A 25,328-nucleotide genomic window follows, 5' to 3' on the forward strand; every position below is an offset into this window, starting at 1 on the left:
CACACCAGTAGCTATGCATTAACAATAAAGCAGCATCTGCAGTTCCCCTAATCAAGTTCATGATATAAATCAGCAGCTTTTCTCCAGTATCCATCTATGTTCTATATGAGCCTAAATTGAATAAAGTTTGTATCTACTTGGTCATCTCAAACCTTTCAGTTGTCTATAGTTGGTAATTTGTGTGTGTGTGTGTGTGTGTGTGTGTGTGTGTGTGTGTGTGTACACAAGGCCTGGGTGCTGTCTCTGAGCGTTTTTTGCTCAAGATGTGTAGCACCCTAATACTTGACTCAGTTTCACTAATGGCTTTTTGGTGGTTACTTGGAGATAAGAATCTCTTAGGCTTTTCTGCCTGGACCGACTTGGAACCAAGATCCTTCCAACAGGTCTCCCCAGATCTGAGCCTTCTAAGTATCTAGCAATGGCCTGCCAGAGCCCAGCTTACAGGGGATAACTGCAGTGCTTATCGCTGCATGCTTGACTGCTAGTGTTCCAATTTGTAATGACACGTTATTAATACCTCAAATATCAGGACTTCTTGTGCCTTTCAAGATAGAATCACTCCACTACAGCCTATATATCTCACTGACTGCTATAGTTCGGATCTAAGTGTTCCCCACACAGGAAAAGATTGCGCCCAGGATAGGTATTATTGGCAGATGGTCCAGATTTTAAAAGCCTGATGATTGACAAAGAAGGGGAAGAAACGGCTGTTGTGAACGCCGGAAAGCGCTTCTTCATAGTTAAGTAATAAAGAGCCCTGGATGCCTCTCCCGAGCGTGGTTAGTGCAAAGCAGGGGAGTGGGTTGGCAGGACCCTGTGCATCTGGACACCCCTTTGCGCCCCAAGCACGTTTGCACACGGATGTTTGTTTTTGCTCACAGGAAGCCGTGCTTGGCACCTGCATACACGATCTGCAACTATCAACACTCGCGCACGAGCAACACGTTTACACGCATCCCGCATACACGCACACTGACAGTGGAGGCGAAGCGGGACGGAGGGAGAGCGCCAGGAGCTGGCCGCTGCCCGGCCCCCGCCCCCCCTGGACGGCGGGAACTACAACTCCCGGCGCGCGCCACCTCCGGGCCGGCCCCGCCCAGGGGCGGCTCGGCCGGGCCGCGTCGCCGCTCAGGTCCCTGCACCCGGAGTCGCCGAGAGCCGGCCGGCGACCCGCATGGAGCCCCGCGCGGCGGACGGTTACTTCTTGGGCGACGTGGGTACGTGCGAGGCCGGCGGAGGGAGCGGGGCCGGGGCCCGGCGGCTCCCGGGGACGCACGCAGCTCCTCGGGTGGCTTGGGTCCCCGAGCTCGCGGCTGGTCGGTGCCCTGGGGCGGTTGGGTGGGTGGATGGGCGGCGACCCCGGGGTCCCGAGCCCCGTCCCCAGCGGCTCGCGTCCCGGCCGGCCGGCGGGCTCGGTCATCCGAGTGACGCCCCGCGCGCGGGGGGGTTGGCGCGGTAGAGCCATCCGAGCGGGCGCCGCGCACCCTGCGGGAGATGCGGGGCGCGTGCCCAGTCCGCCGGACGCGCGGGCCGGGCAGTCCCCGCACCTCTCCCGGGGCGCCTGCTGCTGTCAGGTCAGCCGGTGTGCAAGTCACCCGCAATCCCACGGAGGTGGCCCCGGAGTCCGCCCTGGAGTGAGGACACCGGGGCACACTCGATGGCCCTGGGGTGAGGGGAGGGCGGGCAGGAGGTCGCTGGGTGCATCGCGCCGGCTGCGATCCCCAGAACCCCCTTCCCGCGCCCCCCACGTCCTTTCAGCTTACAAGGCCGTCTCCCTTGGCTTTTGGGCAGCCCACGAACACAGTGGATCCGAGGGTAAACCGACACTCTTTCCGTGTTTAATAAGACAAAATGAATTGAACTGCAAAAGTACCCAGAAAGCTAGGAACTGAAGGTAGGTGTGTGTGTGTGTGTGTGTTTCACACATGCGAATAAAAATGAAAGACCTAAGTTAGGGGCTTAATTGAAGGGAGCAATGGCCCTCAGAACGTGGCAGAGATATTTCAGATGATTTTGCACACCACCTGCAAATGATCAAAGGCATTTAATAAGTCTTCCTTGGCCTTCCACTGCGGGCGGCACGGACTTTGACCCTGACTGTGTGATCTGTGTGTGATCGCTTCAGGAGAACATGCCGTGAATAGCTAATCTGTGAAACCCGAGGAGGCACCCATTTTATTTTGCTCAGGTAGAGTTCAATAGCATGACATAAGCTCTGAGTGTATTTTCTGGAGACATAAAGCAGGTTCTAAACTAATGGATGCACAACTTTAGGGGCTTGTGGGTATTTTTGACATTGCCATTTTTAAGAATTCAATACGTTTCTTTTAAAAGTATGTTCTGCTGACATTTCCAAACCTAATGGTGTTCAAAACAATATTAGTGGAAGTGGATGCTTCACTCATTTTAACGTTCTGATTGATCTCTCCTATTTTTGTGACGTAGAATGCCTCACAGAGGCATTGCAGAATCTTAGGAGCTTTTTTTTTTTTTTTTTTTTGGGTCCGGTCGTGGGGCCTGAACTCTGGGCCTGAGCTCTGTCCCTCAGCTCTTCAGCTCAAGGCTAGGGCTCTACCACTTGAGCCACAGCCCCACTTCCGGCTTTTCTTTTCTGCTTATGTGGTGCTGAGGAATCGAACCCAGGGCCTCATGCATGCAAGGCCAGCGGGCTACCACTGAGCCACCTTCCCAGCCCCCTTAGGAGCTTTTTACTCAGTACATAGAATTTAAGAGTCACATGTCTTCTCTGGCTCCCCACGTATTCTTGAACTTGCAGAACTTTGTCTCTATACTCTCTTGGTTTTTGTTTTATTTACATGGATTTATTCTCTCCTTACTCTTCATTTGATGAGGTCTTTGGGAGAAGGGACTAAGAAGATTCCCATTTCTAAATGGAAATGTCCTCAACTCTGTCATTCCTTTACTTCTCTGTGTGTGTGTGTGTGTGTGTGTGTGTGTGTGTGTGTGTGTGTGTGTGTGTGTGTGTGGAAATCCAAAATAAGGCAGTACCCCAGGGCATCTTTTAAAGGGTAGAGCGATACTTACAGTAGGAAACTTATCCTAAAGTAAGAATTCAAAAAGACATTGTTCACAAACCAGAAAAGTCTTAGGTCTAAGAAGAGAATCAAAGGAAACAGTAAGTTATAAATGCTGATCACTTATAGGCGAAACATCTTATTTTCTCCCTCAAATGGCTGTAAGAGATGTTACCTCATATCATAAGAAAACTGAGGCATAGGGGATTTAAAATGAAATAGGTCCCTAAAGTTCTCATCAGAACTGGAGAAGACAAGCCAGGTGTAGTGATTCATGCTTGTAATTCCAGCACTTAGCAGGATGGGGCAGAAGGATGGAGAATTCAAGGCCAGCTGAGAAGGATGCCCTGTCTTACAAAACAGGAAGGAAGGAAGGAAGGAAGGACAATGATCAGGATACATTGTTGTTTAATGCGTGGAACTGTCAAAATGGAACACCCCCCCACCCCCAAGCTTGTACAACTAATGTATGCGAATAAAATTAAAAGAGAAAGAGGGAAAAGAAAGGACATATCATTCTGAGGCAAAGTCCAGGCTCACTGTGCTCTGTGGTTGGAGCTTGAGATGGAGGAGAGCCATGGGAAGGTGTAACAGATACTGGATGAGGACTGCGGAGGAATGGTAAGAGAGTAAGGCTCTTTATTGGATTTAACAAGCCCACTATTGAAAGAACACCCCCTACCCCCATCCTTAAGGCAACAGAATCTATTCTTAGTTTTCTCCACTTCTTAGGAGATTATTTGTAACTTCTTTTCTCTTTGTGTTTTGTTTTCAAATTTTGTTTCACTTTCCTTTTTCCTCACTCATACCAGGTTTTGTCTGGTTTGTCCCTTAAGGGAAGGCAAACATTTTTTTACTTCCATTCAATGTATTTTAAACCACCATGTGTCATTTGGCCCCAAGTTTACTGAACAGAATATTTTGGGGGCTTTCAAAAAAAAAGTTAAAAAGACATGGTTGAAAAATCTTTAAAGGAAGAAAACCAAACTATTAGGTGTTCCTAAAAATCAAAATAAACACACACACATATATGTATACACACACACACACACACACACACACACATACTCGGGAATTCAGGCAACTGCTAATTTCATCATCATGAAGTTCAGGAAACAGATGGGAGACATAGGAATGATCAATTTTTACTGTCCTTTTCTGAGAGTATCAATTATAAAGAATTTCTTTTTCTTTTATGGGCTGTCCTGGGATTTGGACCTCAGGGTCTCTGTTGCTAGACAGGTTTTCTTCCTTTTGAGCCACTCACACTCCCTGGCTGTTTTTGCCTTAGTTGTTTTTTGGATAAAGTCTGGCATTTTTGCCTGGGGTCAACCTCAGATTGTGATCCTTCCAGCCAAGCCTCCTGAGGAGCGAGCTGGATGCCTGGCAGGTCCAGCAATTGTAATGGATTTCTAAGGTCTTTTGCAGCTCTAGCATTCATTATTAGCATTCTGGGGGGGGGGGGGATAAGTCACTAGGACTCTGAGCTTTTCCACGAGAGAGAAAGGTGAGCCTCTTGAGAACCCTCAGAAAAACCCTCAGCTTCCCACTCCTGCTCATGGTTGTTCATAGTTCTTTTTCTGACAAATATGGCTGACCTTCTTCCTGTACTTACATTTATTGGTGGTGCATGTTGAGGGCTAGCTCTCTCATTCCAAGAGTGTTTATTGGGGTGCTTTTGGGAAAGAGCTTATTTTAGAGCCTGGAGATTGCTTTCAGTCCTCAGATGACATCTTCAGGGAGGACTTATCCCAAATTCCCTTTAATGACTTACTCAAAAGAAAGGAAGGAAGGAAGAAAGAAAGAAAGGAACGAAGGAAGGAAGGAAGAAAGAAAGAAAGACTCCCCAGCCTTCTGATATTTAGGAGTTCAAGAAAGAAAGAAAGAAAGACTCTCCGGCCCTCTGATATTTAGGAGTACATCATGGATCTTTGGCCCTGGTTCAAAGCCACACTGCTGGATCAGCTTTGTCCTTGGTGGATTTGAAAATACTCGTTGCTATAGTGGTTTCAGGAGGGTTTGCTCTGTTTTTCAGTGGGCACCGCCTGGGCTGGCCAGCTCCATTCTCCTGGCTCTCTGGGAGGTCAGCCAGGTCTGGGCTGAACAACCACTACTAGGGCTCAAAGAGCAGGACTCTGCCCCTGGAATGACTAAGTGGGATGCTGGTGAACTAGTGAACTCTGGAGATTAAAAAAAAAAAAAAAAAAGAGAAAATCGATTTGTTGCCCTTCTTGATATCAGTACATCAAGGCTGCCTATCTAGCAGAATTCCTGGTGATATAGCAGTGGGCTGTGTGGGGCTGGCTCAGGCACACCAAATACAAAGAATGTAGGTTCTGTCTCAGAGGCCCAGGAAATGAGCAGGTGAACTCATGAGGGAGTTGGGGGGAAGGGGAGAGAGGATCTAGTTACTAGGACTAGAGTACAGTATGTGTGTATGGGGAGGGGGAGGAAGGAGCTTGTTAAAGAACAAAGATCTGGCTCAGGAGCTCCAAATAGGACTCATAGAAATACTAATAGTAGCTGGGCACTGGTGGCTCATGCCTATAATCAATCCTAACTACTCAGGCTGAGATCTAGGGATCACAGTTTGAAGCGAGCCTGGGCAGACAAATCCAAGAGACTCTGATCTCCAAAATCAGCAAAAAGCTGGACATGAAGGTGCATCTCCAAGTATCAGTACCAGCCTTGAGTGAAATAGCCAAACAAAAGTATAAGGCCCTGAGTTCAAGCCACAATACTGGGCCCCCCAAAACAAGTACTAATAGGGTTAGTAATAATCTTGTAATAGTTACAGCATCTGTCAGTTACTACTTGGAATTGGCAAGGCACTATATAAAACAGTATCCAAGCATTAGTTCATTTAGTCTTCTCATTTTACAGGTTAGGAGACTGGAATTTTGTGTGGATGGATTGCTTAAAATGGCAGAGCTGTTTGTAGGTGACAGAGACAGGATCTGAACTCATGAGCTGAGTGACTTTGAGGCTGGTCTACCGTGTACATCAACTCCCTCAGGAAAGACTGATGCTGAGATCTATGCTGAGAACTCACACTAAAGCTTTTCAGGCTCGAGTCAGGTTTGGTCCTCGTCTGGGCCTGGCCTTCAGATGTGGTCTGGAAGGGGACACAAAAGGCCGAGAGGGCCGTGGGAATAGTGAACAAGAAAGGTCCATGCTGGTTTAGATACTGTGCTTGAAAGGTCCTGTGGGCAAAGGACTGGTATGAGGGTTTGCAGTTACCTGTCATTTCTTCTTGTGGTGACCTCAGCAGTTAGTTAGCAGTAGACATGTAGTTGATGTTCAGGAAGCCTTCTCATTCTGAGGCTAAAGTTTTTGCTTAGCCATCTCTTATTCAGGCATACAAGTAGCAAGTAAACACATGAAAGCACGCAAGTTTGGAAGAGGCAAGAACGGACTAGAGTCAGCTGCTAGTACTGAACCACCAATCACCAAACGCATTGCTATGCAGGGCTGCAGCCTTGGCTTTTGTTATAGCACCTATTTTCCTTTTAGTGGGTGTGTCCAGACTGTGTGGTCATAGCCTTGTCTGGCCTCTCAGGTCACTGTCTAGGACTAGGTAGACTTGTAAGAGGCTGAAAGATGAGTTCAGTCAGGGCAGGGACAGAGCCAGCTTCCGGGGTAGGAACTTCAGTCTGGTAAGCAGAAGTTGCTTACTTATTCATTCAGATCCCTGTGTGTCAGATCGATGCTGAAGATGGAGGATCCCAGGTGATTACCTTAGCAGAAAGGCTGAGAAGAATACAGATCAGCCATTGGTAGAGATAGGGTTTAAGAAAGGGCATGGGTGGGTAGACGGCATAATTGGAGGCTTCCTGAAAGAGCAGACATTCCACTCAGTCTTGGTTGAGGATGATTTAACTCACAGTTGACTCACTTGTGGGGGGGGGGGGTGGGGGAAGATAGAGCTGGGGGCTTGGGGAGGGGTATTCTAGGCCTGGGAAGGAACAATGCCTACAGAGCATTGAGGCATGAGACCAGATGATGGTCTGTGATCATATTGATGTCAGTATGGTGTCAAGGTGCGCTGGATGCCTTGCATGCAGAGTTTATCCTGAAGAATGGCTGGGGGATGTTGAGCTGGTCCCACTTGACCAGCTTGTTATTGAGTTGCATTAGGGGAAGGGGGATGGCGCTGGAGACAGTAGCCTAATTATGTGGCAAGGATTTAGGGGCAAAACTCTGGTCCCAGAGGAACTTACTAGAACAGTACACCATCTGCGCTTTCCAGAGGGCATGCTATCAGGGAGGCAGTGAGCACTAGAATTGGGGAGGGAAAACATCTGGTTAACAACTGGGGTCCAAGAACAAGGGATGAAAACAACCTGTATTCAGGCCTGGCCAGTCAGACTACAAAATGAGGGTGAGAGTGTACTCACTCTTCATGGATAGATTTGAAGTCATACCTTTGGGTTTTGCTCTCCGAGCACCCACCTTAAAGTGATATTTAGCCCTCTCAATTATACATAAGTTACTGTTTTGTTGTTGGTTTTTGTTGGTCCCGGGGCTTGAACTCAGGGCTTGGGCACTGTCCCTCAGCTTTTGTGCCCAAGGCTAGCACTCTACCACTTTGAGCTACAGCTCCACTTCTGGTTTTCTGGTGGTTAATTGGAGATAAGAGTCTCAGACTTTCCTGCCTGGGCTGGCTTTGAACTGTGATCTTCAGACCTCAGCCTCCTGAGAAGCTAGGATTACAGGCATGAGCTATTAGCTCCTGGCAGGTTATTGTTCTTTACCTAGGAGTGGCAAACTTCTTGAGACTGTACAGCAGTCAGAGGTGTGTGTATGTAGAACTGCAGGGGTCAGTGATGAGCTAGCTACAGGTGTACCTGCAGAGTCCAGCCTCTGTGTGGACAGTGGTGAGAGATGGAGTCCTGGATGTGAGCAGTTCCCATACATACCCAGCTGAGAAGTGTGGACTCCACCCTCTGGGCACTAGGGATTGCTAGTAGTGGGTTTTTAATAAGCGTGTTGGGACCAATTACACAAACACAGCTGGTGTCTTGAGTGTCATTCAGGGGCTCTGAAGTCTTACACATGTTCATTGGACCTGGGTGGAAGAGACAGTGTCTTAGCAGACAATGGTTTCCTCTCTAGGTTTCTGGGTGGAGCGTACCCCAGTGCATGAGGCTGCCCAGAGGGGTGAGAGCCTGCAGCTACAGCAGCTGATTGAGAGCGGCGCCTGCGTTAACCAGGTCACGGTGGACTCCATCACCCCCCTGCACGCGGCCAGTCTGCAGGGCCAGGCGCGGTGTGTCCAGCTGCTGCTGGCAGCTGGTGCTCAGGTGAGTGACCCTGGGGACCATCTCCTAACTTGGCTGGCAGCTGCGGAAGTGGATAGGGAGACCTCTAGAGGTAGGCAAGAGAAATGGGCCTGGAAGAGCTCATAAATGGGGCAACTTTAACATAGTGGTGGCAGTGTGTCCGGGCCTATAGTACGCAGAGACAGGCAGGCCAGCTACGCGCCAGGCACAAGCTCTCTGGGAGGGAAGCTGGGTGAATGCCGAATCGCTGCTGTTAAGGCTCAAAGAGCAGGGTTCCAGATTCTAGGATGGCTAAATGGGGTTCTGGCAAAACCAGGTTTCTGGAGGCGGGGCAGACAGCAAGGAACAACATTGTAAAGATTCTGACTTTGGTTCTTGCCCTAGTACACCATGGCTAGTTTTAAGTTGTCAGCGATTTCTAGCGGGCAGACTACCAGGCTGCTCAGAGCCAACCAGCACACCCTGGGTAACGTATTTTTTTGGTCAGTTGTGAGACTTGAACTCAGTGCCTGGGCACTGTCCCTGAGATCTTTTACTCAAGGCTAGTGCTCTATCACTTTGAGGCACGACTCCACTTTTGATTTTCTGGGGGTTAATTGGAGATTGGAGTCTCGCAGACTTTCCTGCCCTGGTTGGTTTTGAAGCACAGTCCTCAGATCTCAGACTCTTAAGTAGCTAGGATTATAGGCATGAGCCAGAAGTGCCTAGCTTTCAGGGCACTCTTAATTGGCTTGACCCATACCTCTACTTTGAGCATTTTGCTGGTTAATTGAAAATAGTTTCATAGACTTTTCTACTCAGGCTGGTTTTGAAACGCAATCCTCAGATTCAGCCTTCCAAGTAGCTGGGATGATAGGCCTGAGCCATTGATGCCCTGCCACACAGAGTGTCTTACGAGGAATGCAGCTCTGGTCTCAGAGTTCTTGTGTGGGGAAGAGGTAAAAGTGGTATACTACCCACTTTTTCCTGAAGCTAGCAGTGGAACAAGTTCCAGCATGAACCCACACACACACAGTGGCTGATCTTGGACAATTTCAGAGTGGAACTTGCCAATCCAGGGGATCTCCTTTTTCTGCCCTATGATTTTCATTCTAGGTGAGGCGTGTTAAGGCAGCCTTGGGTGCTTCTTTTAAGCTGAGGCTTGAATTAAAACCCATCTTGATACCCTCTTCCCGGCTTGCAACCCCAGGTTCTCCTTCATGCTCTATGCTCAGTAGTTGTTGGAGGTGGTGGCAAGTGAGGCTAAGTTTGACCTTCCAGGGAGGAAAGAACATGAAATGGGAGTCTTCCAGTCTTAGGATCATGATTGCCACTGCCTCCACCCCAATACCCTAACCTCCAATCTTTCTCTTTGAATTCCCTTGCCTGGCATGGTGCCTTAGTACATAATAGCAAACTTGTGCTTGTACCAAGTTGTCTTTGCAAAGATGAATCTATGAAGATGAGAGAAAGGTACATGGGCTTTAGCCTGTCCTTTATCATTTGTTTCTTTTCCTTGAGGTGGATGCCCGCAACATTGATGGCAGTACTCCTCTCTGTGATGCCTGTGCTTCAGGCAGCATTGAGTGTGTGAAGCTGTTGCTGTCCTATGGGGCAAAGGTCAACCCTCCTCTGTACACAGCATCCCCATTGCACGAGGCCTGCATGAGTGGTGAGTTGATGTTAGGGACCATTGAAATGATCTAAATGCCAAGCACACAGAGCCCAGAGGGGGATGTTGGCACGGAAAGGATTCATTTAAAAGATATGGGCGCTGGTGGCTCATGCCTAAATCCTAGCTACTCAGGAGGCTGGCTGAGAATCATGTTTCAAAGCCAGCCTGGGCAAGAAAGTTCATGAGACTCTTATCTCCAGTGAACTACCTAACAAACCAGAAGGGATGCTGTGGCTCGAAGTGGTAGAGCACTAGCTTTGAACCAAAAAGCTTCAGGATAGCTCCCAGGCCCTGAGTTCAAGCCCCACAACTGACAAAAATAAGAAAAAAAAAGATTTTGGGGAGGGATTTGGCTTGCACAGAAGTACAAAAATTGGGAAGCAGTAAAAATGACTCAAGTTTCAACGAAATAGCACAGAAGACCCAGAATAAACTCACCTCCCTTTGTCAGTCATGGGTCTTGAACTCTGGGCCTGGGCGCTGTCCCTGAACTCTTCAGCTCAAGGATAGCACTCTACCACTTGAGCCATGGCATCATTTCCAGCCTTCTGGTGGTTAATTGGAGATAAGAGTCTCACGGACATTCCTGCCCGGGCTGACTTTGAATCTCGATCCTCAGATCTCAGCCTCCTGAGTAGTTAGGATTACAGGTGTGAGCCACTGGCGCCCGGCAGCCAACTGATTTTTGACAGAGGAGCCAAGACATGGAGCAAGGGCCACCTCAGGGAGGAAGGACTCCAGTCTTCCTTCCCTAGGTGTTCCCAGGTGGGGTCCCAAATCTTTGATTCTCAGCAAGAGGGTGGATATGACCTATTCCCCACTGTCAGGTGGGCCGGAAGCCTGCACAGTCCTCAGGAAAGGACAGCATCTCTGGCCTTCCCCAGAGCTGTATATGGTTGTAAACCACTCCCTAGATTGGGACATGTCATCAATTCCCCTTTTGTTTCTTGTACCTGAGCACAGGCAGTGAGTCCCAGCTGCCGTTTGCCATGCGTATCGTTTTCAGTGAGCAGATTCATGAATGTTCCCATTCTTTTCCATTTATTTTAAGGGAGTTCTGAATGTGTGAGGCTTCTAATTGATGTTGGGGCCAATCTGGAAGCACACGATTGCCATTTTGGGACCCCTCTGCATGTGGCCTGCGCCCGGGAGCATCTAGACTGTGTCAAAGTGCTGCTCAATGCAGGTGTGTGGTGGTTTACCTGAGCTGTCGTTTACCTGTGTGGGTTGCTTCCCTGTATTGGTATTTATCTGTGTAAATGTCTTACCTATGCTATATCTGGCAAGCAGCTGGCCAGGAGAGACAGATGGGTGATGGTTTGAAGCAGTCTCTCCCACTTACCAGGAAGACAGACCTTAGCCTCAGGTACTCACTTTTTTTTTTTTCAGGTAAGGGGTAGGTTTATTCATCATTCTGGCTGGCACCAGGCCATGTTGGCCCTCCACGCAGCTGGGAAAGGCCTGGGAAAGACGTGGGAAAGAGAGAGAGCCGGGAAAGAGAGAGAGCTGGGAAAGAGGTGGGAAAGAGAAGAGAGCTGGGAGAGAGAGCTGGGCCTGGGCTAGGCCTTATCTAGGGTATGGGCAGAGAAAGGTGTGGCCACATCAACTTCAGATGTGACCTCAGCAGATGCAGATGTGACCTCTTCCAGGTGTGCCAGTTGCCTAGGTAATGCAGGTACTGGGTGGAGACCTTGCAGTGAAGAGGGTGGAGTCTGCTAGCCATCCAGGAGCAGACCTTACATTCCAGCTTTTTAATAATCATGAAATTGGGCACAGATTCTCTGGCTACTTCTTGCTGACAAGGGGCGTTGACATTAGGGGTAAGAGGCTGGAATTTGGTCCCCTCCCAGAGAAGGTGGCGAGCAGCAGCTGTCCCTTGGTGGCGTGAGTCCATGAAGTCTGGAGAAGTCTCATGAGGCATTGAGGGGCTGGGAAAAAAATACTAGAGAGCAAATAAATGGCAAGAGGAAGGACTTGGGGCTGAAAATGTTGGTAGAAATGTCCCTAGCTACTTCTGACATCTGGCGACTAGGTAGAGGAGAAGTCAGGTGACAAAGGCAAGAATATAAATTCCTGTTCAGTTAATAGGTAGACAGGTATAGACATTGGATGGGCAGGCTTCTTACTTCTACTGACCTCCCAGCTCTGGTTAATTTTGAAAGGGCAGGCACAAAGTGGCTGATGTGACATCATCTCCTCTTGTTTCTCTCCATGTTCCCTTGTTCCCCAGACTGGCTGAGTCTAGGTGCTCATTGCTGGGATGGCTTGTCCCAGCTGGTATTCAAGGAGGTTTGAACTCAAGGCCTGGGCACTATCCCTGAACACTTCTGCTCAAGGCTAGCACTCTACCACTTTGAGTTACAGTACCACTTGCAGTGTTTGCTGGTTAGAGATAAGAGTCTTGAGCCATGCTTCCAGGCTGGCTCTTTGCAGGTTAGTTGGGAGATGGAGTCTTAGGGATTTTTCAGCCCGAGCTGGCTTTGAACTGCAGTCTTTACCACAAAAGCCCTTTGTTATTTCCAATTAAAGCAACAAGGAGATCAAGTAGAATAAGTAGAGTTTACCTGGTCTTTATCAAGAATTGCCAACAAATATTCTGAAATGACAAAACTCATTAGATGTGATGAGGATTTTAGCACAGATAGGCCCAGTATTTTAGAACCATGTAGTCAGTAGTAGAATATACAACACAAAACAAAAAAGACAAAACTGAAAACCTAAAATTTTGACAACAATGTGTAGACATCTTTGCTAACAAAGCACATCAGATGGTTGGGCATCAGTTACCAGGGCCTATGAAAAGAACAACTTGTTAGCAAGGCTCCTTAGAATAGATTGATGGAGTAGTAAGCTTGGTGGAAGGTTAAGGGTTAGATGGGGCCAAACCCTTAACCCACCATGTGGTCAAGATGGTGAACTCAACATGGTGAATTTCTGAAAAAATGCAAAGAAAGCCTGAACAAATAGATCAAGCCTACATTGGCTAGCCTTTGAGGGGAACCTACAGGGGGGTTCCTAGAGAATAGGAGAGATTAGGAAAGTTGGACATGAATGGCAGAGAGAGAGCAAAGAGAACAGACTTCTGACCATTTACCATTGCAGTGGCAAAAACTGTCTACATCTGAGAATTGTGTAGGAGAGTCAGTCGAGTGAAGGAGAGCTGACCAGGCAGAAGCGGCATCCCGACTTCCCCCAGAGCCCTGTATAGAGAAATGGCCAAGCCCCAAGCGTCCTCGGCTTCAGAGGTGATTGGCCTTTCAGCTAAAGGCCGTAGGAGCTTTCTGGCGTGGCGCCACATCTGAACAGAGACTGAGCAACAGAGAACTGTAGAGAATAGTTTCACTCACCAGAGTAAAGAAGTGGTGTGGACGTAGATGTGAAGGCCAGCAATGGTATTGATATGCTGTGTCCGCAGCAGACAGATGGGTTCGCAAAAGGCCGTCAGAACTATGGGTATTCCTCAGCAAAAGAGGGAAAAGAGAAAAAAAAAAAAAGAAAAGAAAAAGAAAAAAAACGGAGAGGAATCTCACCTATCCTGACTTTAAGCCCTTCCTGGGTTTCGGCACCATTTATATTAGGTTTTTAAAAAGAGGTTGCCGAGTAAGAACCACACCACGCACATGGTATTCAGGTAAGCGGTAGGTTTATTCAGTAGACCTGCTGGGCCCAGGCCATGTTGGCCTTCCACGCGGCTGGGAAAGGCCTGGGAAAGACCTGGGAAAGAGAAGAGAGCTGGGAAAGAGCTGGGAAAGAGAGGTGGGAAAGAGCTCAGGTTCTCTATAAAGAAAATAAAATCTATGTTGCAGGGCTCCTGGGGATACCTTTAATAAAGCATCCATAAGACCTAATATACGATTAGCGCTTAACAAATATGAATGACTATTGTTGTCGAGTACAGACAGGGTTCACAATACCTACTTAGAGAAAAGGAGTTCTGATAGGGATAGGCATCATTTAGGAGAAAGGAGCATTTGAATCCAGTCATTGTCTGGTCAAGTTTGAAAAGGCACTAGTGGTTCATGCCTGTAATCCTAGCTACTCAGGAGGCTGAGAACTGAGGATCATAGTTCAAAGCCAGCCTGAGCAAGAAAGTGTGAGATTCTTATCTCCAATTAACCACCAGAAAACCAGAAGTGGCACTATGGCTCAAAGTGGTAGAGTATTAGCCTTGAGTGAAAAAGCTCAGTGACAGTGCCCAGGTCCTGAGTTCAAGCCCCATGACTGACAAAAAAAAAAAAAAAAGACAATACAATACAGAGAGCTCTCCAAGGTAGAAGAGTTGTACATATTTAGGATGGAGGCAGTCTTTTTATTCCCTAAATATTTTTGATCCTCAATTAGTTGAATCTATGAATACAGCACTCAGGGACAGGGAAGACTGACTGTAATGCAGAAACCAGGTCCAATTGGGGAAAACAATGGAGAACATTTGCAAGTTCAGGTAACAAAGGTGGGAAGCTCAGTAGCCAACCTCATGGCTCAACAATGTCACAGAACCCTCTATGCTTTTGAATTTTGCAATTGTGATTCACTCCATGTTAGCTATTCTCTAGGGCAGTGGTCAGTGCTTATAGCAGATTCAGACTTAAAATCCAGACACTTGGGATTGTAGACATGGCTCAGGCGGTTGAGCACCAGCCAGTGAGTGAGAAGTATCAGATAACAAGTTTGAATCCCAGTTTTGGACCCCCCAAAAATCCAAACACTTCACTGGGTGCTAATAGCTTATGCCTATAATCCTAGCTACTCAGGAGGATCTTGGTTTGAAGCTAGTCCAGACAGACAAATCCCTAAGATCCTATCTCTAATTAACTAGCAAAAAAGCCAGAAAGGGAGGTGTGGTTCAAGTGGGAGAGTACCAGTACCAGTTGTGAGTGAAAAATCCAAGAGAGGGTGCTCCAAGGCCGTGAGTTCAAGCAGTGGTACTGACACTAAATAAATAATCCAAACATTTACTTGTTCTTCCCAATGCCTCCAACATACCTACCATAATGTTCTACTGACCCAAACTTGATCCCATATCCAAAGCTGAACAGATCCCCTCGGGCTAAAACTCTGCCAATTTCTGATTTCTCTTGATTATTTAAACCAGTTACTAAAGTAGAGAAAGCAGGTTGGATACATTAGGGCCAGTCCTAGAGCTGAGGTCTATTTACTCCTTGCCAATATCCCTATTCCACATTGCCAGATTGCACATTGCTGAGGGAGAGCTGGAAATGTATAGTATAGCCTTTTACAAGGTCTTGTTGAAGCTGGTAGCTCTACGTATAACTTGATGGCTAAGTACTTTACTTTCAGGAGTCCTTGGATGATGAACTAGATTAGCTTCTTCTTTTCCTTAGAATTACTTTTTTTAAAAAATTGTGTAACAGGGCTGGGAAGGTGGCTCAGTGGTAGAGCACTTGCCTTGCATTCCTGAGGCCCTGGGTTCGATTCCTCAGCACCACATAAGCAAAAAGAAAAAAAGCTGGAAGTGGTACTATGGCTCAAGTGGTAGAGCACTAGCCTTGAGCTGAAGAGCTGAGGGGCAGTGCCCAGGCCCAGAGTTCAGGCCCCACGACTGGACCCTCCCCCAAAAAATTGTGTAACATTTCAAACCCACAGAGAAGTAGTAAGAAGCAATAGATTATTCCTATTTATTTACAAATGGATTGTGTGTGTGTGCATGTGTGTGCACGCACACACATACACATACACCAGTACTGGGGCTTGAACTCAGGGCCTGGGTGCTGTGCTGTCCCTGAGCTTCTTTTGCTCACGGCTAGCACTCTACCACTTGAGCTACAGCTCCACTTCTGGCTTTTTAGTAGTTAATTGGAGATAAGAGCCTCATGGACTTTCTTGCCCTGGCTGGCTTCAAACCATGATTCTCAGATCTCAGCCTCCTGAGTAGCTAGATTATTGGCATGAGCCAGCAGTGCCTGGCTTCACAAATGGATTTTTATAGAAGTAATGATTCTGCATTGTTGGGCTTGGGTCACAGTCCTGCTGGAAAACCTAAGGAGAGCCAAGCTCCAGGGAATGGAGAAAAGATGCATCAGGTCCTTGTACATGTGATTTTAGTACACTGCTCAAGTCCAAGCCAGTTTTTGTCCTGGCTCCCCAAGTTCTGTTGTTGGTGATACATGTTCTCTACTTGACCTTCAGGAGCCAATGTGAATGCAGCCAAACTTCATGAGACTGCCCTTCATCATGCAGCCAAGGTGAAGAATGTTGACCTCATTGAGATGCTCATTGAGTTTGGAGGCAACATCTACGCCCGCGACAACAGGGGGAAGAAACCATCCGACTACACATGGAGCAGCAGTGCCCCAGCCAAGTGCTTTGAGTATTATGAAAGTGAGTTGGGCTCCTTTGTGTACATAGTCCTGTGTCCGCCAGGCCGCCAGGCTCAGCCACCCCCCCCCCCCCCCGCCCCTCGCCCCCTCCCCCCCAGCTTGCTCGTTCTTCTGGAACTCCCTGTGATGGCTTAGTGTTTAAGCCTCAGCTCCGATCTTTTGCCACTGAAGGATGTTGTGGGTAGGAGCTCTTTTGTATAAGTAAAGGGCTCTTCTTGGGATCCCTGTGGCTTCAGCTTCAACATCACAGGGCCAAGGAGACCTCATGCTTGGAGTAGCAGGCAGCAGCCACTACCACCCGCTCTAGTACAAACTTTCCACTTGTGCCTTGTTCGGCTGAATGTCTGACAAATGATTCTCCCCGTCCTAGATGAGTTTCTGTGGTTCATAAAACAAAAACAAAACAAATACCACCATTTAAAAGCCATAAAACCTACAAAATTAAATTTCCATGGACATTACAAGAATTCTGTTTCCTGCTCTTCCTTCCTCCAATCACCCTTCTGTTGACCTTTCAGAGGTCTCCTCCTGGTCCCATCCTAACTGCAGGGTAAAGGGAATCTTTTTCCACTTGCACCCTCAGATCCATCAGCTGTGCTCCTGCCTAAAACTAACTTCCCTTACTCTTTGATTCCCTTCTTCTAGAGACACCTCTGACTTTATCTCAGCTCTGCAGAGTGACCTTGAGGAAGGCAACTGGAGTTCGAGGGCTGGAGAAAATCGCCAAGTTAAACATCCCTCCCCGGCTCATCGACTACCTTTCCTACAACTGAGCTGTAGGAAGAGGGCCGGGCAGACTGATCACTCACCTAGCCTCAGGAGGCCGGTGTCCTGGGTCACGGTTGTGGATGTGACCCTGTGCTATTTTTCTGGAACTGATGCTGTCACTCCAGCATAGGCGTAACCCCTCAATTTTCTGCTTTTCACTGACTTCCCTCTAAGGAATGGTCAGGACAGATGTCAGGGAGCCAGGCTGGAGCCTGAGGGGGCACGGTGGTTGAGTTTTGTATGTTTGGGTGTCATGCTGCAGAAATACGAGGTCTCAGTCATGCGTGGCCTGCAATGGCCACGCTGTGGACATTCTGCTATCTAGGCACCCTTTCTGAGATACCAGTCAGCACTTTCTAAGGCCTACCTGCACTCAGGTGGACCATCACTCAGGGGCTTTATACGGGTCATACCGAGGAAAGCTCAGACTTTGTATCCCCGCTGCTAGAAGTGTTTCTCCAGTATTAGCTTGCATACAAAGTTATATAGGATATAGCTCCATACAGTAATACTAAGATTTGTCAATGAGTGTATAGTCATTTCCAATGTAAAGGGCTATTAGAAGACTCTTTAGAGCTTGCTTTTCATCTGTTTCTACAGTTACCAAATTCTTCACCATCCCTTTTTTTTTTCCTCCTTCTAATTCCTTGAAGCTATAAAACTAGTAGAAGTGGTTAGGAGTACCCATTGGGCATTAACATTCAGTTCTCCACTCATTTTTCAGATTGTTAAGAATATTTATCATGCAAGGTATTGGTTCAGGGCTTTGACCTGAACCAGAATGAGATCCATCAGCCAGGAAAAGGCAGAATGAGGAAATGTTTTGCAGTGTCTTCTTGTAGTCATAAAACTGTTCTTTCCCCTTGCAGGCCACAAGGTGAAATATAATAACAAGTCTTGTATTCATATTGGCTTTGCCTAATATCTTGTATCTTAATTTAAAAACACATATACAGCAAGGAGTTAGAGGATTTTGCGTAATTAGTCATCTTCTACTGGGAAGAAGATTCGCTCCCTTTCCAATGTAATCTTAGATCTAAACTCTAAAAAAAAAGAATGTTCCTGCATGTAATAATAATATTTTTAAAAAGCATTGGTCTGCCTCGTTCATTTTAGTAATAGCAACTTGACTCTAACAATGAAATCTGACAACATCTCTATCCAATATATCTCTAAGAATCAGGTCCCACAACCTTAATACTCAATAAAAATTGTTGAATGTAGCTCATCCTTGTGTTTACATGACCCTTTTATTAAGATCAGAAACACTGGAGCAGACTCCGGTGAGAGAAGTAATTTCCTTTCAAGATACCAGATGAGGAACATTTTAGGTCTTTCTCTGTTCTGAGGCAGAGCTGTGATGATAGACAGGCTTCTTTGATCCTTTGGGCCTGGATTGGTACAGTTGCAAAACTGACATAACAGGTCAGACAGAGACCATTAAAAAGATCTTGACCAACTTTTCACTCCAAGTGAGGAAATGAGTTTCCACAAATTCATAGATTGTCATGAGACTGAAGCTAGGTGATTAAAGGATCTTTTAGAAAGTATAATGTATTCCTCAAGTATAAAAGTTATGTGGTTCCCTGTTTGGATTTGTTGATGGTTGTAGACCTTACACCTATATAAACTGTTCTCTCTCTGTGTTGGCCTGGTACCATGTCTTTCAGAAGTATTATCAGAACACTTCCCAGTTTATGTTTTGAAACTCAGTGTGCAGTTTACAGTGTTGGAGAAGGCCTTTGCAACACATACAAAAAGTAACTGATAATCAAGATATAAAAAGATCTTTTTGTCAACCATTAAGAAAAAGCTAGGGCTGTGAAGGAGGCTCCGTGCTTGCCTTGCATGCATGAGGCCCTGGGTTTGATTCCTCAGCACCACATAAGCAGAAAAAGCCAGAAGTGGTGCTGTGGCTCAAGTTGTAGTGGGCTAGCCTTGAGCTGAAAAGCTGAGGGACAGCACCCAGGCCCAGAGTTCAGGCCCCACAACTGACCAAAAAAAAAGAAAAAGCTAATACCTGGGCACTTAAGAGACTGAAGCAGGAGGGTCATGAAATGGAGGCAGCCTGGGCTACATTATGAGAAGGAGGAAGAGGAGGAGGAAGAAGAGGAGAAAAAAGAGAAGAGGGAGGAGAAAGAAAGAAGGAAAGAGGAAAGGAAACAAAGAAGTATTATATACATATTTCAGTATTTCATTTTTCATGAAAATTTAATTCAGAGAGGAGCAACAATGGGGAAAGAGCATTGTCAAAATGAATTCTGCTTAAAAATTCTTCTTATCCTTTGAGTGTTGGTACCTTTTGGGGGTCTACTTTTTTTAGACAAACTAGACCTTAAAAGCCCTAGACTGGGGCTGGGAAGGTGGCTCAGTGGTAGAGGGCTTGTCTCGCATGCGTGAGGCCCTGGGTTCCATTACTCAGCACCACATAAATAGAAAAAGTCAGAAGTGGTGCTGTGGCTCAAGTGGTAGAGCGCTAGCCTTGAGCTGAAGAGCTGAGGGACAGTGCCCAGGCCCAGAGTTCAAGCCCTCAGAGTTAAAGCTTCACCACTGACCAAAACAAACAACAACAAAAAAAGCCCTAGATTAAGCTGGGTGCTGGTGGCTCATGCCTGAAATCTTAGCTACTCTCGAGGCTGAGATCTGAGAATTGTGGTTTGAAGCCAGCTGGGACAGAAAAGTCCCCGTGAGGCTTTTATCTCCAATTAACCACTCAAAAGCCAAAAGTGGCACTGTGGCCCAAGTGGTAGAGCAACTAGCCTTGAGCATAAACAGGCTCAGGGACAGCACCCACGTTCTGAGTTCAAGCCCCACAACTGACCAAAAAGAAAAAAAAAAGCCCTAGATTATTCTCTGGTTCATGACACTATCTTCACCTCCACTGAAGGAAAGTGCTAGATAAAATGCCTTGATTGAACCTCATCTGCTCTGGCATGGCTCCTCTAGCCGAGTTGTGGATGAGCCTTATGGGTATGACTGGCTAGACTCCAGTTTTAATCCCTTTGAAGGAATCAAAACAGTGCCTCTAAAATAGGTACCATCTTGCCAGCTGCATCAGCTGTCTCCAGCCTGTGCTGGGCTTTCTGCCTGGCCACTCTGGTCCCAAGTGCTACTTGTCCTCTGTAGCTAGGATGTAGGAAGTGATGAGGGAGGAAGGAAGGGACTCCAGGGAGATCCTGGCAGTAGCTGTCCATCACTAGGTTCCTTCCTGGTAGTCTCTTGGGGGAGGAAATGGCATCTTGTCTCGTACCATAGAGATATACCTGTGCTCTTACCTCCAACATCTAGATCTGCAGAGAACTTGCAAGTCATTTAGGGCAAAAAGATTTGTTTTTGCAGGTCTGCTTCCTCCTTGGGTGACTGACTGTCAGGAAGATTGCTCGTGCTTGCTTCCCAAGGACAACACCATTTTCCTCTAAGCAGTGGAGTTCTTTCATTCATGAAAGTGAACTAAAACTGCCTCTGAGAACAAAGCCCCTCAGCTTGCTCAGATTGCAAGCAGCTGAGCTACCCCACAGACGAAAGCAGCACCACAAAAGTCCTGAGAGGCTGTGGTTTGTGCCTACGCCCTCTGGGCGGGCCTGTTCTCCCTTGGATAACCTGGCAAATATTTCCAGACCCGGGAATCTGTGCCTTTTTTCCTCCACCGTGTACCAGATAGCATTGATGCCTAGGTTCCATGATGCCGGCATGAAACTCTCGTGATCTCTCAGAATTTGAATAAAAATATGTCTGAAGTTGGCCCAACTTAAACGGGGTATCTCCGAAACATTTATAAGCTTATTACTTCCAAACTGAATAGATTCATGGTCTCTTCCCTCCCCCCCCACCTCTTCCTTTTTCTTCCCCTTCCCCTTCCCCCTCTCCCTCCTTCCTATCCCATCTGATTTAAAGAACATTTACTTCCCAGCAACTGCTCTCCAGGTGTGTGGGTTTTGTGAACCCAGATTTTAAAGCAGAGGAGAATTTACTCCTAATCTCTGGGCCAGGATGCTAGTTTAGTTATTTGGCCTGAATGATAGGTAATCAAGAAAGACAATCCCCACCACTTCATATGTTGACCCAAATACTGAAGCTCATTCTGATGTGTTATGGACAGAGGGCCGGGCAAGGAAAGACGCAGTCTTTACTCATTCCTTGGCCCACTTGCCTATCCATCCCTCCTCATATTTTGTTTTTCATTGTTACCAGCTTTTCTGTTTTAGATTCTCTGCTGGGTACTAATGGGTATGAAAACAGATCTGGACCTGAGGGAATTTATAATCAGACCCACAGGCCTAGGCAGGCATAAGAACCAATATTATCTGATGACTTGAAGGTTAGATAACGATCATGATCTAATTTCATAGGCTGGGATCCTTTCTCCCCAGTATGACAGTATGAGTAGATGAAGTCTTAAGGAGAGATGAGGTCAGTAGGGAAAGAGTTCTGGGTAGGATTAGTACCCTTATAAAGGAGGCTGCAGAGACTGCCTTACCCCAGCTACCTTGAGAGAATGCATTAAGAAGATCAGGGTCAAATAGACCTAATGTAAGTCATACTCTTTGATTTACCAGTGGAGAAATTCAGAATGGACATGAAACTTTCCAAAGCCATCTAATCTAATCCAGTACTTTTTTATTTTTGTCAGTCATGGGGCTTGAACTCAGGTTCTGGGTGCTGTCCCTGAGTTTTTCTGTTCAAGACTAGTGCTCTTTGAGCTATTACATCACTTCTGGTTTTCTGGTTGATTAATTGGAGGTAAGAGTCTCATAGACTTTCCTGCCTGGGGTTGGCTTTGAACTGTGAGCCTTAGATCTCAGCCTCCTGAGTAGCTAGGATTACAGATGTGAGCCACCAGTGACCAGCTCAGGGTTTTTGTTTTGTTTTGTTTTTTTGTTGTCATTTGGTTGTGGGGCTTAAACTCAGGGCCTGGGTGTTGTCCCTGAGCTCTTCTGCTTAAGACTAGCACTCTACCACTTTGAAACACAGCAACTCTTCTGTTTTTGAGTGGTTAATTTGAGATAAGAGTCCATGGGAGGGGGGAGTTGTGGAGGTGGGAGGGAAGGGATGATAGGGGAGAAACAAGGGATGGGAGGGGGAGGCAATACTCCATAGGAAATGTACCCATTACCTTGCTCATGTAACTGTAACCCCTCTGTACAGTATTTTTTTATTGTGAAAATACTGTACAGAAGGGTTACAATTACATGGGCAAGATAATGAGTACATTTCTTATCAAGCATTGTAGCCTCCTCCTTTGTTTCCCCTTCCCATCCCTTCCCATCCTCCCCCTGCCCCCCCCAATCCTCCCCGCTCCCCCCCCCTGTACAGTATTTTTATAATTAAAAAAAAGTACAAAAAAGAAAAAAAAGTCTCATGAGGACTTTTCTTTCTGCCCAGGCTGGCTTCAAACTGCAATCCTCAGATCTCAGCCCCCTGTGTAGCTAGGATTATAGGCATGAGACACTGGTGCCTGGTTTTTGTTTTTGATTTTAAATTTGTAGCATGCATCAGAGTAATAGGGAGTGCTTGTCAAAAATGTAGAATGCTGGATTTTATCCCCAGAATTTCTAGTTAACTTTCAAGTGAGACTCAAGAATCTGCATTTCTAGTAGGTTCCAGGAGGTGCTGGTAGAGCCAGAGGGAGGGGGACATGTTGGGAGGAACTACAGAATGAAAAACCACTGTTTTAATCCACTACTCCATTGTCCTCTGTGCTATCCTCTTTCATTTTCCTTTCTTGGCTCAGTTTAGTTCATGGTCCTTGAAGTATCATGTTTTTAAGGAACCCTCTTGTACTCTTACGGGATTTAGGGTGTTAGCTCACAGAAGAGACCTATTTTCTATTGTGAATTCTACTCTGCTGTGTGGAGAAATCGCTCCTACCTAGATTTCTTAAGTCTGAGTCCCTAGAAAGGTGTTTTGCAGATTTTAGCTCCCAAGGATCTTACTGTGTTTCTTTCTGCCCTCCCTTCTTAGACTTCTAGTGTTAGCCAAAGCATTTGATCCTTGGTAACTGAACATTGTAATTATATATACTTTGTGCTCATAGACAACAAACACTGGTTACCTCAGACCAGGTGGAAGTCATTATTTTCTTCCTGATGTTCCAGGTGCTGAAGGAAGTGATTGATGAGTGGGAGAGCCCAGTGCTGTTTGATAAATCTTTATCATATGGATGTACAGACAAGCCACCTAGAGGTGGGTTTCTTTTATGTATTTTATACTTCCAGGCTCTTTGTCAAATTTTGCCCTGCAGTAGCTTCATGTAAAAAAAAGGGAGCTGGCCAGGCGCCAGTGGTTCAGGCCTGTAATCCTAGCTACTCAGGAAGTTGAGATCTGAGGATCATGGTTTAAAGCCATCCTGGGCAAGAAAGTCCATGAGACTCTTTTCTCCAACAAGCCACTCAGAAAACCAGAAGTGGTGCTGTGGCTCGAGTGGTAGAGCGCTATCCTTAAGCTGAAGAGCTGAGGAACAGCGCCCAGGCCCAGAGTTCAAGCCCTATGACCAGAAGGAAAAAAAAAAGGGAGCTGCTTCCATTTTACACACACACACACACACACCACAAGACTAAGAAGTAGAGAAAAAAAAAACAGACAGAAAAATTCCTATATACCACCTGCAGATAGGGCCTTATACATCCTGAAGCCACTACTTCCAAATAAGTAGCTGAGTAGGGACAGTTTGTCTTCCTCTTAGAAATATTCCAGGGACTTTTACTATACATTATTCTATCAAAGAGTTCTTTTGGTCCAAACAAGTCCCCTTAGAGAATCAGAATATTCACTTGGCCTAGTGTCATTTTCCACGAGGACCCTCTGAGGAAAGCAGTGTTATTTCACATAGTGCTATTCATAGAGTCAGGGTTATTTCACATAGTGCTTGGGGAGATAGAGGCTGAGTATGAATCGAGCTCCTAATCAGCCAAAGCTGTTAACATGGTGGTGGCAGGTTCCTATAAGACAAAGATAATGACTATTTGTATTACTTTTCTGTCACTATTTCTCTTTATCTCTCCCTCATCTATCTGTTTGTGTCTTTTATCACCATCAATTATCTAATATCTACCTACCTGCCTGCCTGCCTATCTAACCATGTACCAATCATCTCTATATGTCAATCATCCATCCATCCACCCATTCAACCATCATCATTCTATCTCTTTATGACCTGTCTATTATTGATCTATTCATGTATTACTTAATAGACACATGTGGACTGTCCAATGTTCAATGCATGGTTCTGAACTGAGTCTTTGGAGGGAAAATGCAGAAGTCTTAGTTTTCTTAAACCCAGAGATCTTTATACTATTTCTGTGTAAGAAGGATAAAAGCTGTGTGTGTGTGTGTGTGTGTGTGTGTGTGTGTGTGTGTGTGTGTGTGTGTGTTTAAATCACTCATTAATCTCAATAACAACCAGAACAGAGTGAATTCCATACAAGAGGAAAATCTGCTCAGGCAGATTGCAGAAAATCAGTCTATAAATGCCATAGTTACTTGTTTCTGGTCACTAACTTGGTTCCATCACTAACTTTTTAGAAGAGAATACAACACTCAAAGTCCAAATTTGCTAAAAGATGAGTCAGACTTTCCAATCTTTAAAAAAAAAATCCCTTACCTCAACAATTCCTTTTGCATCATAAATAGGTTTCAAGGTCAGAAGAAAAGAAATGGGCAGGAAAGAGCATATTCTGTGTGTAAGGTCCACCCTGGGAAGGTGGAGCAGACTCCTCCCTCTTCTTGGTTAAGTCTCCACCCAGTACCTGTGTCACCTTGGTAACAACACCCTTGGAGGCAGTCACTGAATCCTGTGTGTCCACAGCTTCTTCCACCCCTGGCCTTGATAGTCTGACCTGGCTGTGGTTCGATCCTTTCTATTCCTGAATACCATGTGCTGCTCTCTTTCCTTGGCTGCCAATTTAATTTACCTAACACTGTGCTCTTGCACTCATAGCAGTGACTGTTGGAAGCTGCAGGAGAGCTGTGGGGCGAGGGGCCCCAGGCTTCAGAGCATGATGCATGATGTATGTGTATGTATGTGTATGCATGATGGCCACCAGATTATCTGTCCTGTTCACGCAAAGATTTAGAGGAGCAGTTTCTGTGATACCTCCTGATAATCCATGGCGATGGCCCCTCATGCAAAAGGGTTTTATGAGAAGGCAGGGTTGTTCCTCAAAGCCCAGATGTTGCTGTTTCAAGTGTCTTTTTCCAAACCTCAGAACTGAGTTCCTGCAGCTCTCTCCTCACCCTGTGAGGAATGGTGCTG

The 25,328-nt window shown here is 46.4% G+C and overlaps 1 protein-coding gene across 1 annotated transcript; it reads left to right on the plus strand.

Moving 5' to 3' along the window:
* Positions 1 to 1,116: 1,116 nt before the first annotated feature.
* On the plus strand, positions 1,117 to 18,170 carry Asb13 (ankyrin repeat and SOCS box containing 13). Its single transcript, XM_042686272.1, has 6 exons — positions 1,117 to 1,217; positions 8,151 to 8,338; positions 9,818 to 9,968; positions 11,023 to 11,157; positions 16,119 to 16,310; positions 16,955 to 18,170. Exons 1-6 carry the CDS (start codon positions 1,175 to 1,177, stop codon positions 17,080 to 17,082), a joined length of 837 nt encoding a protein of 278 aa, XP_042542206.1. The 5' UTR covers positions 1,117 to 1,174; the 3' UTR covers positions 17,083 to 18,170.
* The last annotated feature ends 7,158 nt before the right edge of the window (positions 18,171 to 25,328 follow it).

Source organism: Dipodomys spectabilis, unplaced genomic scaffold, assembly GCF_019054845.1.
Source record: "Dipodomys spectabilis isolate Male_0828 unplaced genomic scaffold, ASM1905484v1 ptg000096l, whole genome shotgun sequence".
Taxonomy (NCBI): Eukaryota; Metazoa; Chordata; class Mammalia; order Rodentia; family Heteromyidae; genus Dipodomys; species Dipodomys spectabilis.

What these genes read in the sequence shown, in the direction of transcription:
- Asb13 (XM_042686272.1), top strand. Translation starts at nt 1,175, where the DNA reads ATGGAGCCCCGCGCGGCGGACGGTTACTTCTTGGGCGACGTGG. An exon ending in GCACGAGGCCTGCATGAGTG is followed by an intron (nt 9,969 to 11,022) that starts GTGAGTTGATGT and finishes ATTTATTTTAAG; the next exon opens with GGAGTTCTGAATGTGTGAGG. An exon ending in GTGCTTTGAGTATTATGAAA is followed by an intron (nt 16,311 to 16,954) that starts GTGAGTTGGGCT and finishes CCCTTCTTCTAG; the next exon opens with AGACACCTCTGACTTTATCT.